Genomic DNA, 19,034 nt, shown 5'->3' with positions numbered 1-19,034 from the left:
TATGTTGTAACTATGTTAGTACTATAGGTTCTGAACAAGAATTTTGAACTAAGAAAACTGACCCAGGCACAGTCACACACACTCATGCATGCTCGCATACCTTTCTTGGGTTCCTCTTGCCTAGCCATCTTATTGGGCGGTGACCCAAACTCATCATCGCTGAAGGGCAACCTTTTCATTCCAGAGCTGCACGAGACAAAAGGGCACATAAATCAACACTTACAAGGTCTTAACAGCCAATTTACAGGTGGTAAAAGACACCGAAAGAACAAACGTGTGAAGAGATACTTTCAGGTAGAGGTGGGCGATACTCTGAATTTTGGTATAGATCCTAACCAAGTCAATACAGGGTAGTATCGATCGATACGGATCCGATACTTGTACTTGGAAAGACCATGATTTTTAAATAATAGAATCCGTTCCACCTTGAGTTAGTTTAGAATTATAATAAATACAGCACGAAAACTATATAACAAGTATAGAAAATAAGAATAAATATTTATATTACACCTGTTTTACAACAAAAGCCAAGAGAGTCAAACAGAAAAGCAGGAATGTAACACAAATACAAATACGGTATGACAATGTCAACAAGACAACTAAAATATTTCCATAGCCCAATACGTGACAATGCAATAGCAGGTTTTTGTTCAGGAACATTAACATGTTTCTAATTTTGGTGAAAGCTCGTTGCTCTCTGCAGTGTGAGATTTTCCCATGTGTTTATGTAAATTTGAGGTATTGCTACAGTAGCACACTACTTAACCACACAAATTACACCTGGCATTGTCCTTTTCTGTGCTCGACAAAAAGTCCTCATTGTGCTGCGCTTCCTGTTAGCCTTTGTAATTTTTTACTTTCGGCAGGGGTGAGCGGATCGCTCTGCCTGGCTAAAACTTGTTGTGCCCTCTCCTATGCCTGGAAGTTGTGATTCAGCAGGCCAGCCAGAGGCCAGGTAGGCAGAGTGGCTAGTCAAGTAGTCATAAAAGTGTGGCTGTCGGGCACCCACTCAGGCATAGACTGTTGCAGAGTGCGCTGAGTATCTACACAGAGAAGTGGCGCATTGATTAAATTGGTGGAGTGAAGTATTGATCCCAGGACAATAGTATCGATCCAATCCAAGTGGTTGCTTAGTATCAATATTATTGATATTTGGATCAATCCGCCCACTGCTACTTTCAGGCCTTGTCTACAGATTTTTTTCCCTTTTGGTTCCCTTTTAACTGCCATGCTAGCAATGAAATCAGGTCCTCACCTGTCTTCTCCATCTTCTGCCACGAAAGACTGTAAAACACATAAACAAAGGGACGTTAGTGCCGGAAGACTGAACAGCTAGAATCCGCATCTAAAAAAAAAAATCTGCATTAAGGAACGTGAGCCCGGGCCGCTTAGTTCTGACCGCAATCGGGTTCAGAGAGTTGACCCAGTTAGAGAGGTGATACGGGGCCAAATGTCAAGTGAGGGAAGCTAGATCCAGAGATAGGAGGAGGCAACAAATGTCTCTTTTTTTAATGCTCATGAAAGAATTCTTTCCCTTTACTACCGAACTTTCCAGACTACAAGGCGCACCTAAAGACTCACAGTCGGACAGAAATTTGAAAGTGAGACAACCCAGGACACCTTGTATACCGCAGGATACAGTGTATAAGATTCTATATGCATACAGTGTTTAAATGTGTGCATTACTTCTTAAGGTTTTACAATATACTTCCGTATTTGGGCAAAGATTGATCAATCGATAATCAGCGGTGGCACAAAACGCAGTACTTTGTATGCAATGGGAATCGAACCCGGGTGGTGACGGTGAGATCACTTTCCACTACCCTTCAAGTGGTAAGAATGACATACATACAAAACATTAAAGCTTATCTCATTATCATACTATTTTCACTCACGGTATCACGGTAGTGCATTCTGGTGGATTAAACAGTCTCTCCACTTGATTACCTGTGATTCAATAACGTTGCAAAAATCTCTCAACAAAATACTATACAAGCGCTTCCATGTATGTACATATTAAACAGAGAGGTTTTTGACGCACAAGTAAAGAAGTGACTGTTTAGAGACTGTATAGACCAGGGGTTTCCTACGTGGTACCTGCGGGCACCAGGGGCCCCCCCAAGGACAGCTGCGGTGTCCACTGACCTGTTCTTAAAATAGCTCACCAGTGGTGGTCACTGTGATTTTCTGGTAAAGTGATTTTTTTTTTAATGGTTGACTGAGTCCATATCACCCTACTTCTAATAATAAACTTGGAAAAAACAGTTATACCAGGACAAAAGTTTTAGAAATGCAAACTAGGTGCCCTTCGCGCTAATTAGTAATGAAAAGTAGCTTTCTGGTTTAAAAAGATTGTAGACCTCTGGTATAGACTGTTTAACCTATCTGAATGCACTAGGCAAATCATTTTTGTAGAAATAGTACGATAATGAGATAAGTACTAATACCTTTTCAAATGTTATCCATACCACTGGTGATCTAGTGTCAGCGCCCTCGCAGCTGTGATTCAGGGTCGATTCTCGTCGCAAAACAATGTTTTGCAATTTTAATCAGCGATACTTATCAACATATTAATCATTGCAATATTAGATGCCGTAAATGTATGAAGAGCCCACGTTATGACAATGACTCTTAATAGTTTAATTTTTTTGCGCCCTATAGTCTGGTGCACATTTTGTGTGAAAAATATAGGACAAAAGACTATTTGTTGGGGGTGCGCCTCATAATCCGGCGCATCTCATAGTGCGGAAAATACGGTATATTGATTTAGGTGCGGCTGTTATTAGAATTCTATTCTGGGAAGCTCGGTAGTTTATCAGGAAAGTGATAGCCAGGTTCAAAGTCAGCGGTGAGGCCAAAAATAACCAAAGTAAATGTTAGCAGTGGGGGGAAAGGGCTCTTTTTTGGCATAGGGATGCCGATTATTGTTTAACCAGTAGGAAGAAGTCCAAGTCTGCATTTTTATCAATGGAGGTGGGCGGTTGTGCACTCATACAAGGTTTAGTTCATGGTATTTTGTATTAAATATGAACGCACAAACATAGTTGCATGTGATACGATGTGATCAATACGGTCAGAGTCCACAGTGAACACGTCTCCCTTTAACAGCACTGCCAATGCTGATAAAAATCTGAACTCGACCCTGAACGCCACGTGTCCTCAAATTGTGTCATAAACAAAGTTAAAAATAAATTATTGGGATGGCTCAGGACAAAACACATTTCCAATATCACAAGAACATTCTAATTTTGGTTAAATAAATTCAAAATTATATTGAATGATTAACTTTACTGTATAAAACGCACATAATATATGAAAAAATATGCAGATGAAAAAATGTTTTGAATTTTTATAATAGATAGTTTTACTGTATGTGTTGTGAATATGTTGTAATCTTTTTATAAACCGTTATAACTTGACGAGTTGACGTACAACTACAAGACCGAATCATCTTGGTAAAAAAATATACATGTATGTGCATCGTTTTTCATTTCGTTTATATAATATATATATATACTAGTAAACTGCGGGCCATAATCAGCAATATTAAAACAATAAAATGCTTGTAAAATTTCAGTTTTATTCCAATATTAGAATTTTCTACAGTCTTGATTTAGAAAAAAAAATACTACCATTTAGCATTGAAATTTGTGAAAAAAAGGAAACAGTTGTTTGAGTTAAAAGCAATGTGCTAAGGAGTAAAACAAACAAATATCTTATAGTTTATTAGGTTTTGATCACATTTTGCCATTAGGCAAATGTAGCCGATTATATTTGTGGGTATAGAATTTGCCCACTATAGCCCAGGTGCAACTATTTTTCGTTGGTCTGCAGCATAGGTTGAAAAAAATACTACTACTTCATACAAAATGTGTTTTATACACTCTCAGCTTTGATATGTATGCAAATAGACAAATTAGTTGTTTACATTTGGTTAAATTATTATCAATCTTTATGATGATGTATTTAGGTTTCTGTTTTTCCCCAAATGGTTTGTACATGTTCTTGAGAAAAATGTACCCTCGAATTAAGTGTGAGGATGCAATTCGCAAACAACAACAAAGCATTTCTTCAAAGTTCTCGCACTTTGTTACCACTTACAACGGGCATCAGGAACCAAACAGATACTCTATGTCCCTGCCAGGGAATGAGCAGGTCACCATGACCCAGCGAGTGGGTGTAGGCGTGACTCCGCGGGGCATGTTGGAAGTGTAGGAGTATTGCGTTACAAAGGAACGCGTTCTTGGAATGCAATTACTTTTATCAGTAAAGCTTTATTGGTAAAATGTTGTAACTATGTTGGTGCCTTACCTTTTACAAGCAGAACACGGAGCACAATCTGTTCTGTTTATTAACTGATTTTTCTACACTCCCGAAGTAGCATATGATCCTTTACGCGCCAATGACACAACGCTGATCACAACCACAACGCTTTAAAGCAGTACAAAAGTCAAGTCAAGTCCTGTTTATTTGTGACGCCCTTAATCACAAGGAGTCTCAAAGGGCTGCACAGACCACATACTAGACACAGACTACACCAAAACTAAATACAGCTTCGGAGGCGATGTCTCAAGCACAGGGTAAAAGGATGCGCAATCTCTCCGTACTGATATGCTGATACTCTCTCTATTGCATATACTCACATCCAAGCCATATCTAAAACTATAAAATAAAATACTAAAAATCAGGGAGTCAGTTTATATGTGTTTATGTTTGTGTGTCATCAGTAGCGAATGGGCAGCACGTGGGAAGGGGACGTGTGTTATACCAAAACAACAAAATCAATTATGCAAATGTGAGCACAACTGTATTGATTAAGAACACAATTCCATTTACTTTGCATGACACTTTGTCCCCATCGTGTGGAAGTAATGGAAAACTGCATTTAACTCAGGTCGGCAAGCCAAAATATTGAAAAAGCCATATTGGACCAAAAAATTAAAAAAAAAAACATGTCTGAGCAGCAAAAAATTAAAAGCCTTGTAAGGATGGAAACATATACTGTATCTATCTATATTCATTATAAAACATTGAGAATGGGTCCTGTTATGTCCTATAGAAACCATATATTTTTCCATTATCAAATATTTTAGAAAAAAGCGCCAGGGAGCCACTCGGGAGCGCCAAGGGGCCACATGTGTATGCAGAGCAAGTTTAGCAGGTTGAGAAGTCTAACTTTGTTGGCAATAGAAAGCATATTCCTCGGTCTTTTGGTGCTTCTGTCGGTCCAGAGTGCTTGGTTGACATGATGGCTTTAAGAGTAACTTGAAAATGAAAAAGATTTGCGCATACATAATGTGGGTTCATCAAGCTGTCACACGTATATCTACAACCCAGACCGCAAAGTCATCGACGCGCAGGCAGGCACTAGGAGAAAAGGGGCGGGGCAACTGTTTAGCCAATCAGAATGCAGAACACAATGCACGCTAAGTGGCAAAACCGCAATAAGTGAACAGCAATACAGCAAGGGATTACTGTACATGTTTTTCTTTTTCAATAACAGGCCCAACGCTGCATGTGGAAACTCACGTGACGCTGGAAGGTAGAGAAGTGAATGTCCGGTATGAATAGCACGGGCTGGGTCTCAAGATCATTCATCATCTTGAAGATGGTCACGTCGTTGCGTTTCTGCAGGATGGGCACTTTGACATCCCCAACTGTAAAAGTGGGCGTAAAAAAAAGGAGATGGTTAAAGTCTCCCGGGGCGCCAACAGGCCACGCGTTTGCCTCGTTTTAGTCCGAGGCGTTGCCACTCACAGGACAGGCCCGGGTTGAGGTCGGCCACCTTGCCTTTCCTGCGGGACTGCTTGCGTTCCTCGTCTCGGATCTTCCTCTCTGCCCCTTTGTCGCAGAAGACCTTGATCTGGCAGAAGGCCCGGTGGATGGGCTTGTTGCTGCGGTTGTTGTAGCTGTATGTGTCGATCTGCAGGTTGAGCGGGAGGCCCTTCACGCCTTTCTGCGAGGAGAAGTCCGTGCTCAGGCAGTTGACCGAGATGAAGATCTGAGGAAGGGATGTTTAAGGGAGAGTGAGCTGAACTGAAATAATTCCATATAATTCATTCTTCTCTTATTTTTCAGGCTAACCCATGTCTAAAACAAAATTATGTCTATGGCGCCGTTTTGTGGCCTCCTGGCAAAAGGGGACTACAGTGCAACAAAAATCCAGTTCGAACATTAGGTCAAATAGGTAAAGTAATGATCATTTTTTCCAAGTGATAAGTTTAAGCAGAAGCTTAAAAGAAAGAGGACATTTATGGATTTTGAACTTGCAAGGAGAATAGGGAAGGAAACCTTCAGATAAGAAAGTCCAACCTTGTTGGTTTCACTGTATATTGATCAATGTAATCAAGACTTATTTAAATACGGCAGGAGTCCCCAGAAAACTCCAAAATTGAAAGTAGTTTTCCCTTTGCTGAGCCGACATTTGAACTGAAGCCTGAGAAATGTCAGTTACACCACTTTTGCTGCCTGCGTTCCAAATAACTTGAATACATTACGTATTAAGACGTGTTGCCTATTTTAGAAACGCTTATTGCAACATAAGCATTGTTGGATAACAGCAGCAAGCTTCTCGCTTGATATTCAGTGATCTGTGTCTCCCTCTAGTGGTTATATTTTGGTTTACAAAAAGATGGTATTACGTTCTCACAATTAGAGAAATTGGCCCCCTATTGGTGGAACTATCACCCATGAAAAAAATCACGGAGAAGAATACAACATACTTTGTTTTTTTTCATGGCAGCAACCATTTGCTTGTTAAATTCACACACTGAATAACATAACAGAAAAATAGACACCCTATTAAGAGGCTCACCTCTTGCACTTGCTCTTACATCTATTACGTTGCGGTTTTGTAAATAGATTTGTTATGAGAAATAATAAAGTATCTATATTTCTGTCTACATTGGAACCAAATTTCACGCTTCAATAAGTCTTACTTTGGCCTCTTCATTTGTGTCCCAAGTGAAGGAGATGGCGTTGTAGGAAATCTCCTCAATGTTGCCAATGGTGTTGAAGCTCTCCTTGTAATCAGCTGAAAAGGTGGAAGCATATTCATTACTTTTCCCTCTCATAGCAATAGATATGCTAGAAACCATGCATGTCAGACACACAGATCCCAGTTTATTAGATTATGTGAAAAAAAAGAGAGTCTAAAAGTGATTTCTATCAAAAATTATGATTTTTGTTAAATAAATGAAAACCAAATGCTCCCTCTGGCCACTAGAGGGCAGAAAAGGATATACTCTCAGCTTTAGTTGGCCCAGTCTAGTAGGTTGATTAAATATCATCTAATCTTATTGCCCGGGGCACTGCTAATACTTTAATTTGGTATTTATTTTTTATTCTTTTCAAACCAGTACGACAATTAGGTAAGACAAATGTGTTTTTTTTTTCACAGCGCCCATTTGAGTTTGTATAGGCTGGTTGAGGTGTAAAACTGCATTCATTAACCATTAAAATAAAACAATTAACGCATTCATTACCAAACATTGAAATCATTTTTCCCATTGTATGTGATCCCTTGGCATTCATTATTATACTAAGTAGGGTAGGCTACTAAAGTGGGCTGAAAGACAAAGCATAATACTGAAAAACTACCATAAACTAAACATTTTAAGTTGACATTTTTCAACTGAGAACACAAACTGAGTTTGAAATCCCTGCTATAAAACCAGTGATAAAAAGCAAAAAAGGGATAACTACCAATGTCGAGACACCTCTGTTTGGCAGTGTGTTGTCTTGAGTGCCAGTATTTCCAGTGCTTCAGCTGATCTTCTCTGCATTTCTCCTCTCCGAATACAACCATCACCACACTCTGAGAACAGCAAGTCTTCAGTATGAGCTTAAATCGCCCAGTGCGTATTTAGTGTGGTAAGGAGAGTAGTCCTATCGGTTCTTACCCTGACTTTAGTAATTGGTTGCTGCAGGCCTTTGTTGTCGATTTCGCGCAGGGTGATGGGATAAAACTGGCCCTTGTTTAAGTACGTCATGGTCCCGTCGCCGGTCTTTTGACGAAGAGACTTGGATGCTTCAAGGGTGTACTCGAAATTGTTCCTATAATGGAGAAAGAACTTAGAAAATATACTATTTTGATCTTCGACAGCATTAGGGATTGGAAAGACTCCCCCTGTCAAAATTGAATGTGACTTACCCTGGCACTGTGTCAAATTGTGCGTAGTCTTCAGGCGTCATGGAGCCCATACGTAACTGCAGCTCACCCGGGAAAGAAAACACCTGTCAAAACACCGGAAATCTGTTAACCTGACAATACAGATTGATCACTGCAAAAAATGTTATCCAATTGTTATGTTAAAGGAGCTGTATGGAATTTGGACCTTTTTTTACACGTGACCGCCACCTTTGGCTGGTTTCATCATTGCGGCCTCTGTCTGGCTTTTTAAAAGATGTGCGTTCAAGTATGTGCATGTTGAGAGACCCGATCCCGATCGAAAAATAAAACTAAACTGCAATGTTAGAGCACAAAAATGACACCTTACGAGGGATTTGTATCATCAAAAATGCAACAGGGCGACCGGATCTTGTGTGTAATGTTTCAAAACATCTTACAATTTAAGCAAATATATAGGAAATGATGAATTACCTGTCATACAGTCACAAACAAAAAACAAAATATTATCAGGGACGAGCATGACTTCACTCTCCAGCTCCCCGCCTACCTATCGTGTTCTGTACCAACTTTATCAGGGTTCCGTAAGGCAAGTTAAATTTGAAACTTTTGAAGACTTTTTATGATGCCTTTTGAAATCAAATTTAAGACCAAGTCGACAAAAAAAAAACAATTGAAACAAACCATAAAAACAGGGATGTGATTGACGTGAGGAGAAAAAGTCTGAAACCTAGCTGGGGGTTTGGGGGCCGCAGGGCGTAGCCCGGTGAGGGGGCGAAGGGGGGGGCGACTAGACTGGGCCAACTAAAGCTGAGAGTATATCCTTTTCTGCCCTCTATAATATCATCTTATATATCCTATTACTGTATATTCTTATGTTTGGTTACCATTTGAATGCGTTTTGATATATCAGGAAGATGGGTTTTATAGCTACTGTAGCTATAGCTTTAATGCTTTTGGGAGAGAACGAAACAGTTATTTTTTTAATCATTTAATATCAGGAGAATGTGCTCCTTGCATAACCATTCCAGCTACGAGAATGACACTGGAACGAATTAAGCTCGTAGGGAGAGGTACCAATGTATAAAAGGACGCGGCTAACCTCCTGGGATCCATCCTTAAAACTCTCGGAGAAGGTGGAATCAGGGGGCGTTCGGGACTGCGTTCCGGGGCTGAACTGCACCGAGTTGTGGGCCAATTGCGATCGGTCGAAAACGCTCACGTGGCCGTCGTTTTCTGCGCAGCTATTGGGTACGGTCAAACCGTGAATGGGCACCTCGGTCTTGACGTGAGGGTAGTTCTGCAGGGCGGCGATGGACACCGTGACAGTCGTGTCTGGGAGGGGGAAGACGTGATGGATGGTAAGATGACGATATAGGAAAAAGCGGAAGTATTGAGGTGATTGAAACTTACCCGGTGTCGGAAACGGGGTCCTCTTGTCTTGGGCCAATTGGAGAATATTAAAAGGGCCCTTGAGGACTTGGATTCTGTTTTCCATGCTGGTCTCAGGAAGAGGAGGGATGCCATGTGTTGTTTGAAGTAGGTGCCTGCAGCAAGAAAATATATTATTAACGCAGCAGGGATGGGACACTTGAGCAAAACACCATTAGTGCAAGCAGCTGTTTAACGAAAAACTTAGAGGATTGTACCAATATCGGCTCTTGAAAAGTGAGACTGTTTCCATTTACTACTGCCCTCCAGTGGCCGTTTCTAGATTACCTTTTATGCACGGGTCACGGCTTTTTTGAAGTGTTGGTTACTGGGCCACATTTGAGGTTTGGTGTCCGGTATACATATTTAAAACAAAAGATTAATCAAGCTCGTGTAAATTTAATTAAAACAAACTCTACATATTGCATCGCACAGATCTTAAAATTACACAGCAAAATCGATGCCCTCTATAGTGTTAAATTAAAAAGAGTATTAAAATAAGTAGCATTTAGGAAACTGTTAAATAACCACTCATTGGTGTCAACACACAAGCATTTATTTTATATTTGAGTGATAATCATACTCATGATTTTTTTTCACTCATTCTGAATAATAATGGCAGTCAACATCTCCACAAATCACAATTTACTAATGGCGAAAAAAAAACCCTCCATTATGCCTCGCCATTTTTGATGTGCTTTCAGTATGAATCTGCAAAAAAAGTATTCAGGGGCAGCTTATTTATTTCACAATACAGAATATACACACATACATACTCCCCCCCCGCCTACTTAGCCAATTTTTCCATTGAGTTTTATAGGGAAAAAAAAAATACTCTGTACATGATGTTCCAAAATATCTGTCCCCTATTTTGACAATTTTCCTTGGAATTACCTCAAATGTTCACAGCTTGTTTACAAACGTTTCAAGATTTTGTGTAACGTTCAGCATATTTACCGTTTTAGGTGAGAAATGCTGATAACTTTGAACGAAAATGCATTTAGGCACCCGCTATTAAACAAATTAGGACTTGACATAAAAAATTTCAAGAAAAGGGCCGTTTGTGCAAGTTTGGCACGAGCTCGGATACCGACTCTGCGTGTACAGTCACAGGCGGCGCTCATATAGAACATTCATGAAAATCAGTCATAGAACCAACAAATATTGTCACTTTCATTGTAAATTTAACCAATAAATCTTATGACCTTCGACATAAAGCGCTTATACTTTCATTGAGCTACACCAACTACTTTCCAAGATACGGGAAATTGAAATGGGGGCGACCATTTTGGAACATCCTATGTTCTTGAAGGATCTCGAAACAAGCTACAATGAAAAGAGGAGAGCAAGGAAAGCTTGAAACCTTAAGCCAGTCCAAACAATTAGAAGACGCTGCAATTGACACTGCCAGAATGCAACAGTCCTACTGCAGTTATACGTCAGATCTCACCTTTTGTTGGGATCCACATCAGAGACCAACGCATCTGGCTTGCCTTGGGTTATTGTTCGTTTTTCCCGGGGCACCTGCAAGGGAGGGTAAACACAGCCGCTGAATGTCTGACCACATCCCACCCGACAAAATGCCGTCTTCAGTTACATTTGGTGTGGGGCGCGCTCTGCATAACATATGTTGCGCCATGCATTCTGCTTTAGAAAGACACGCCCGCTTGAACCCACCCCGTAGATCTACAGTGGTCCACAAACTGGCGAGGACCAATTGCAGCCTTCAGGATACTAGTTTGAGGGCCCCGCCTTAAAATGTGGGATGCGTCGTTTAAAGTGTCCATAAAAAGTTAAAAGTAGAATATTTTCTCTTTTAAGTATATGTTAACGATACCTAACTGGGTTCAAAAAGCCCTTACATTTTTTGTCCACCACCCCTATCTGGTTTTGTCTTAATTTTAACAAAGCTGTTTGAGGCATAAAGCAGTGGGTGGGGTGGAGAGTAAGTTAATGCCCTTCCCAACCTTCTTTTTGAAAAAGATGAACGTAAGTTGAGGCTTATTTCAAGTATAGTTCTAACGCCAACAAAACCCCTAAGAAAGATGGAAAAAAATAAGAGTACATTCGAGCGAGTCTGACAAATGCACGTACGTGCATGCGCATCATAAACAAGTAAGAATTTTCAAATGATTGAGAATTTTTACCACTTGGGGAGCACTGAATACGCACAGTCCCTCTAAGGTGCAGCCCTAGAAGGATTATGGATTAATGTATTACTGATTTATTGATTTGTAATTTTTTTTTTAATTTTAGATTTCTTTTTGCGAAGCAAATTTAAACTAAAACAATATTTGAGAATAGTGGAATATTCTTATCAGAACATTTTGGCGTGGTGGAAAAAACAGTGATTTGCTCCCATCTCACTCACAAACTAGCTCTGGCCTCCCCTAGGTAAAGTGAGTTTGACACTCCTGGTTTACTGCATCAGAAATGTATCCATGTTTGAAGCCAACTTTGGGTACCTTATAATAATCATAGAGCAGCCCCAGGGCAGCAGCACTGTCCTCATCGCCATTGATACTCATCATGGCTTTGGTGGCGGCCGTCAGGGGGTTCTCCAGGAACGATTTCCAGGCTTCATCCTCCGGTGTGAAGGAGCGACGCTGGCCGCCATAGTTGGGGTCATTCTGCAAGACCAGGACGGCACGCTTGCTGCAGAGCAAAGACGACAAATAAAATGGATTAGATAGCCAAATCTAAATGAAACTTGTTTAAAATCTAAAACTGAATTCTCCGTGATAACATCAGAGTGAACTACAACAACAAGATTAAAAATGCCACTTAAGGATAAACACGTAAAACTTGAAAAGAGAAAAATGAGAAAAGAATGTCAGAATGAAAAGGGAAATATTTACTGCGGAGTGCTTGGAGACTAAGTGCAATATTTTCTTGTAATGATAAAGGTAGTGCAATAACATTTAGCAACAACATTTCAAAATTAATTGATAAATAAGATACGAAGACCCATTTTTTTAAACAATACACAACTAACAGGTATACATTTACAGTTTTGTGCGCTTGTTTAGGGTGGTGATGCCCCTGGGGAAGAAACTGTCTCTGAGACTGTTAGTCCTTCTTTTAGGAGACCTGTAGCGCCTACAGAAGACAACAGGTCAAGGAGGTGGTGGCCGGGGTTAGAAGAGTTACTTATAATTGTTTGGCTCCGTTTCCTCCAGACTGGGCAGGGAACAGCCAATGATTTTCTGTTGCACCGCCATTTTTGTTTCTGAGCTTTCGACATAATGAATGTGTATACTGTATTGTTGTTTGCTCTCAGATTGAAATCAAATAAATAAAAAATATTCTAAAAAAATTCAAACAAATCTTTTTTTTTTTTTAAAGAAAATTATACATAGAGAAAATTTTTGGGGGACATAATTTTTCAATTTCATTCAGAGGCTTTGATGAGGAAATATTGCAGTGTAGTGGTGCTAAGCAGTTGGTTCTCGGGTATTGTAGTTGACGGGCATGTGGGAAATGTAGTTTTTGGTCAAAGCAGTCTTGAACCATTTATTTTGTAACAGGCCAGGAGTTTTTCGCATGTGGGCAACAGGAACACCAGAACTTTCTGTGAGGGGTAATCATAGATAACTGTGGAAAACAGATGGCTGGTCGGATGTAGTGGAACTAAGCATCTAACAGCAAACTGGTGCCTGATAAACGGATTTTTAAGCCCATGATCTCCTCCACCTTCTTGAGGATTAAGCTGGTCAATGATACGCTTTGTAAATCACGACCTCGTCTGAAAACAGTCACACCAACGGGAGAAAGTTTTTTATCTGCAGGACCAGTTGTACTGGCTTTTCTGCGATTGTGCAACAAATCTCAGCGAAAGAACGGCCTATGTGTCTTAAGAAAAGATGCTCTACAGGCTCTTCCAGTGCTACAACTGGGACGACGCCGCCTCATTGGCTCGCAAGCCTATTGCTTGTGACGCATCCGACCGAGCCACATTCTTCCGTCCTAACCACTTTTGTTTTAAGAAGGTGACGACGCACGGGAAAATGATAACTGAAGTACATTTCGATGCGCGCCAGCGCCTTCGTCCTGCTTTGTAAACACGACTGCTGAGTATTCGTATTGCGCGCGAGTATGGGAGTTAGAACCTTCTTCTGGCTTGTTGTGTCATCACTGTGAGCCTCTAAGCCAGGAGTGGGCAAACTTTAAGTAGTGGGCCGCATTCGGTTAGAAAAAAAAATTGATAATTATTACTATGCATGAGGACAAAAGATAATGGAGGCTAATACAAATTTTCTTATTTGCATTTATTAATAACTAAACATGTTTAAAAGGTGGGGTGCGTCATGTGAGGTGTCCTTAATAAGCTGAAAGTTAGATATTTTCTCTATTAAGTATGTGTTAGCAATGGTCAACTGAGCTCCAAGAGACTTTCTGCTTCGTTAATACTGCACCTATCTTTTATCAGAGCTGTTTGAGGAGAAACACATTAGGTTTGAGGAATCGGGGCTGAGGAGAGTGACATTATACTCGACCCAATGGTTTTTTAAAAAATGTTTTGTTCGAAAGCTTAGAATGAAAATGATAAAAGTAAGAAGGGGCTTGCTTCAAGTACAGTCCAAACACCAACCCAAACCCCCAAAAACATGTAAAAAGAAGAGTTTATTCGAGCGTGTTTTAGAAATGAACGTACTCGCATGCACATCACGAATGAGCCGACTAAGGCTACAATCATGAGTTTAAGCCAGTGGAGTAAATAAGTTCTAAATTCAGTGCGCTCCTTTGATCTTATATTAGTTTATGAAAAGACCCATTTCATCAAAATGGTTTAGTAACACTTAGAATTAAAGCTAAATAATTTTCTAAGCAGTAAATTGAATTAAAAAAAACAAATAGAATACATGTTTTAAAAAGACTTAATGCAAAAAAGTGTACTCTTGACATACATGAATACAAAATGAAACAGGGGACAAAACAGCACTTAGTTTTTCTACTTTTTGATTGACGGACGAGATTATAAACCTGCCAGTCTTATGTGGGCCCTAGGCGATATATTGCAAGCCCCTGCTCTAAACTGTCGATTTCAAAATCTCAAAAAGGAGGATGAAAATAAAACAACTATCAAGATGTCGAAAAATATTGGACTTTTGAGTATTGGCTGAAGCCTGTTTGCACAAAAGTGTCAGTATTAACTTATGGTAATGCTATTGACAATGCCTTGCCGCCATTATTAGCAGAATTCACAGTCACAGAGTTTTGAGGAACTTCAAAAGCATTTGAACCAATCTTCAATCAAATTTAATCACAAATTCAATCAAGCTATTCATTTCTTACAAAACACATATTTTGACTACAACCTTATCAAACGTTTTTCTTTTAGTTAATTGTTATTAATTTACCTTAGTCGCACTTTTCTCAGCCCTGTTTTAAGTAAACTAAAAAATACACTGAGATTCCCTCCAAAAGATATCTTTATTCAATTGAAACGAAAATTTAAAAACAATCATTTTGGTCAAAATGTTGAAAAGAAGACTAAGTGACGTCTTTTGGGGGCTGATTTAAAAACAAATTTGACTATTTTTTGGACAAAATTTGCATCGTATTAGAAAGGCTAAATACAGCCTGATTTTAGATTCTTAATTCGGATTACATCAAGCCTTCCGGGAGCTAGAGGTCCTCTGCGTAAAGAGGAGCCAACTGAAGTGGCTCGGGCATCTGGCTTCGGTTTGAGAACTGTTCGAGGCATCTCCCTCAGAGAAGACATGCTGGACAAACTTGTCTTTAGGCAGGCCCCGGAATGCCTTTGGGATCATATCAGATAAGCTGGGTGAAGTGGCTGCTTAAGATAATGCCTAATAAAATTCAGCCAGACACCACTCAGGCCCAGGGTTATTGGAGCCTGACCAATTAACGTGATTTGTAGAAAACCTGAAATTTCATATTTTATTTGTGAGCACTCAGGAGGAGAAGACGTGATTTATGGTAACAAATTAAAGCCTGTCTTTTGTAACGAAAAATCAAAGTAAAAACAAGGCTGCATAAATATTTACATCTTTAACATTTCCGTGTCTGCAAAAGTTACATTATTTGACAATTTTCCATAATTGACAGATTTCTTTTAAGTCAAGTCATGTTTATTTGTATAGCCCTAAATCACAAAAAGTCTCAAATGACTAAGAAGTCACAGACCACCCTTGCAACATCAACTGATCTGAAACCTACAGTAAATGAGGGCAAGGAAAAACTTAAAAACTTCAGGAGGAAAATGAAAAAAATTTTAAAAAGGGGCAGCAAATGAGGTAATATTAATAATCATACCAATTTTAAGAGTTGATGATAAAACATTAAGGCTGTCAGCATTTCGACAGGTTTGAAATTGGGCCATAAATCAAAGAAGTGCGCCCTTAAGAATCTAGCAAGGGACTTAAAGAGAGAGGCAGAAAGAGACAAAAAAGAACAATAACAGGAGGATCATATTTTTTAAAAAGAGGCAGTGAGGCCTCGACCTAATCGTACAACGGCATTTTAGGCCCAACCCGGCCCAAAATTCTGTCGGGTCCTTCTTAGGTTTAAGATCTTACCCCTAATAGGCAGGTCTGAGTCATTCTGCCAAGACTGCCGACTCAACCATGCATAGGCGAAATTGGTCAAACCAGAATCCAATAAGCAAAAGACAACTGGTTTCTGGGTGGATTAATTGTCATCAATTGGTTTCACAGTCATAACAACCACCTGAGGGACTGTTCAATGACGCGACTCCAACTTGATAGACTGTTTTAAAGTCTTAAACTAACTTATCAAGGATTCCTGAAGTTTGCCAACTAACAGGGATACCTTCTAAGCCACCATACTGCCAAGTCCAAAAACATTTAGCTTCCCGCTCTCTAATTTGTACAATCATTGTTTCATTGCGAAAAGCCCCCCTCAACAGATAAAGGCCCCTCACCCCCACCCTCCAACAAAACCACCAACGAAGGATGGTGTGGCTCAGTTTCTATGTGTAGTATCTACAACAAATGAGCCCTTTTCCCACTCAATTGTCCATCCAAAGTGATCATTAGTAATCCTAGATCTAATTGTGCCTTTCATTAAAACCGCAACCTGATAAGAAGTATTATTTAGGGTCCAAAAACTCTTGGGAAAATGTCAATCACCAGGAAATTTACTTTCAGATGAACCGCATAGTGTTATTCTTTAAAATTGGATTTTAAACAATAGGGCAATAATAATTGAAAAATGAAATTGTGTTTTTCTTTAATTAAACAAATCATTTAAAACCTCCTACGACCCTCGTGCTTGCTTACATTGTTGAGGAGCCAACGCCTAGCAGGTGTATAGTTTCATTCCAAAGAAACTGCTTGTCCACGTCCACCACCAAAATAAATAAATGACCTAATGATTCAAACAACCAAGGTATTGGGAAGACATTGGGATATATTTCCGTGCAATGCATATGATGACTGTTTTTACACACATATGATAATATTAGGCGTAACATCAACCCCGCTGCAGTTTATTCCTGAACAAACATCATTAGGACTAAACACATAAAAGGGCCCAACTGTTCTGCGCTCTGGGCAAAATCAAACAACCCAAAATGAAAAAAAGAAGAAAAAACAGCCATCACTATCACGCAACAATCTTTTTTTCTCTTAATGTTGTGGATCCTATACCTCTCAACTTCAACATTTTCCCTGTATTTTTATCAATTTTTTGAATATTTCGACTTGTATGCGCGTATATAACAATTTTTGTATGGGATTTATTCTTAAATATATTGCTTCATATAATAAGTAACACTACATTTATTGCAAGTGGGTGGAAAAACTAAGCAATATGCAGAAATAATTGTTTGTGTTGTGTTATTTAGCAAATAGAATAAACTTGTTTTACACAAATTAGCTTTGTTTTTATTCTACATAGTCTGTCTTGCTGTGAGTAAACAGGTGTTGCGTTGTGTTTGTGAAGTTTATTATCACTCAATAAGGGAAATTGCAATCATTAATAATGTACAATTCAGCATATAGTAATGTAGTATTTCTGTTGTAGTATTGTTTAGTCGGATTTTTGTACTATTTCGGTCCAATTTCCATAGTAGCATTTTTAAGTGTTAGTGTATTTTTCTTGTGGTATTCCTGCAGCAGTGTTTTTGTCGTAGTATATTAGTAGTATTTCCGTAGAAAACAACTTAGAAAAATGCTGAAAGAATTGTTTGTGTCATTTACTTGGGAAATAAACTTGTTGACACAAATGATCTTTGTTTTGATTCGACACAGTTGGTCTTGCTGTGAAGAAATAGGTGCTGTTTTGTGTTTTTGAGGTTTATTGCCGCTTAATAAGAGCAATTGCAATCATAAATAATGTAGACGTTAACATATTTTTGTAGTATTTGTGCTGTAGTATTTTAGCCAGATTTTTTGTAGTATTTTGTACTGTTTCTTTGGTAGGGTTTTAAAGTGTTTGTGTGTTATTCTTGCGGTATTTCCTTAGAAAACCACTAAGAAAAATGCTGAATGAATTGTTTGTATTGTTTACTTGGTAAACTTGTTGACACAAATTATCTGTGTTTTTATTCTACATAGTCTGTGATTAAATAGGTGTCTTGTTGTGTTTGTTAAGTTTATTATCGCTTAATAAAGGGAATTACAAGCATTAATAAAGGGAGAAATAGGCTGAACTTGACAAGTATGGGTGCCCATCCACCTGCGCAAGCTCCAGGACGACAGGTGAACCCTTTTAGACACATGACCGGAGATACCAAACGGTTATCTAAAAACTTACCATTAAACAATAAGAAGAAAGAGAAAATAAATCCTAAAGTGACCTTTTAGTGAAGTCGTGTTGCGTTCGGGTAAACGTTATAAAATAAAGAGGGAAGAAAAACACAAACAAGAAGCAGCTGGTCAACAGGAAACCAAAATGGACGTTTTAACTCCATGGCGGGATGAAGGAAGTTTCGTGGGGGGGGGAAAGAGAGAAGATGTCAAAAAAGTCCACAAAAGTCGTCATTAAGAGTGGCCGGTAAGTGTGAGGAGGTTTGTTGTGAGGGCGAGAGAGTGGCAAGGCCAGCAAAACTTACTTGTCATGCTCCTGTGACATCTCGCCTCGGTCGAACTGGACTTTCTAGTTGGGACTGAAAATCCGATCCGTCTTCTTTTAAGCGTAGAAAAACGGCGCCGCGAAGGTTTGGATGAGGGCTGCGGCAACAAACAAGGTGTCCCCGGCGAAGAAGAACGGGTTTTGTCGGCCCAACTCGCTTTTTTCGAGGGGGGTACATGACTTCCAATTCGAGGCCGGTTTTACCTGCGAGGGCGACACGGATTGGATTACAGGTGTTTTAGGGGCGGGGCTTCGTGGTCAATTACACTTTCTGAAGAGGTGATTGGCTTAACCGGTTAACCGCTTGAATCATAACAGTAGAACGAGCGGTGAAGTTAACTGAGATTTGGAAGATTGGCTGCATTGGTATTTTTTTTTAATGTATTTTTTTTCAGGTTCTAAACTATAAAATTAG

General features: G+C 39.4%; 1 protein-coding gene across 4 annotated transcripts in view; it reads right to left on the bottom strand.

Annotated features, from left to right (window-relative positions):
• grhl1 (grainyhead-like transcription factor 1) overlaps positions 1 to 18,772 on the bottom strand; it is a 33,225-nt gene extending 14,453 nt beyond the window's left edge. The window contains exons 1-13 of one of the 4 annotated variants that reach the window (XM_088353684.1): positions 18,600 to 18,772; positions 12,025 to 12,214; positions 11,010 to 11,083; positions 9,542 to 9,675; positions 9,231 to 9,463; positions 8,153 to 8,235; positions 7,902 to 8,055; positions 7,705 to 7,816; positions 6,939 to 7,033; positions 5,758 to 6,001; positions 5,530 to 5,657; positions 1,256 to 1,284; positions 101 to 186 (exon numbers count right to left, since the gene is read on the bottom strand). In XM_088353684.1, the coding sequence (XP_088209810.1) occupies positions 101 to 186; positions 1,256 to 1,284; positions 5,530 to 5,657; positions 5,758 to 6,001; positions 6,939 to 7,033; positions 7,705 to 7,816; positions 7,902 to 8,055; positions 8,153 to 8,235; positions 9,231 to 9,463; positions 9,542 to 9,675; positions 11,010 to 11,083; positions 12,025 to 12,214; positions 18,600 to 18,619 (1,582 nt within the window). In that variant the 5' untranslated portion in view covers positions 18,620 to 18,772. Of the gene's footprint in view, positions 1 to 100; positions 187 to 1,255; positions 1,285 to 5,529; positions 5,658 to 5,757; positions 6,002 to 6,938; positions 7,034 to 7,704; positions 7,817 to 7,901; positions 8,056 to 8,152; positions 8,236 to 9,230; positions 9,464 to 9,541; positions 9,676 to 11,009; positions 11,084 to 12,024; positions 12,215 to 18,301; positions 18,559 to 18,599 lie in introns of those variants that run through there. The other 3 variants (XM_088353685.1, XM_088353686.1, XM_088353687.1) reach the window with 3 other exon arrangements.
• Between the last annotated feature and the right edge of the window lie 262 nt (positions 18,773 to 19,034).

The sequence above is a fragment of the Urocampus carinirostris genome, chromosome 15, assembly GCF_059441175.1.
Source record: "Urocampus carinirostris isolate Australia breed hairy pipefish chromosome 15, RoL_Ucar_1.0, whole genome shotgun sequence".
NCBI lineage: Eukaryota > Metazoa > Chordata > Actinopteri > Syngnathiformes > Syngnathidae > Urocampus > Urocampus carinirostris.
The sequence above is the reverse complement of the archived record's forward strand: the minus strand, read 5'-3'. Positions and strand labels throughout refer to the sequence as shown.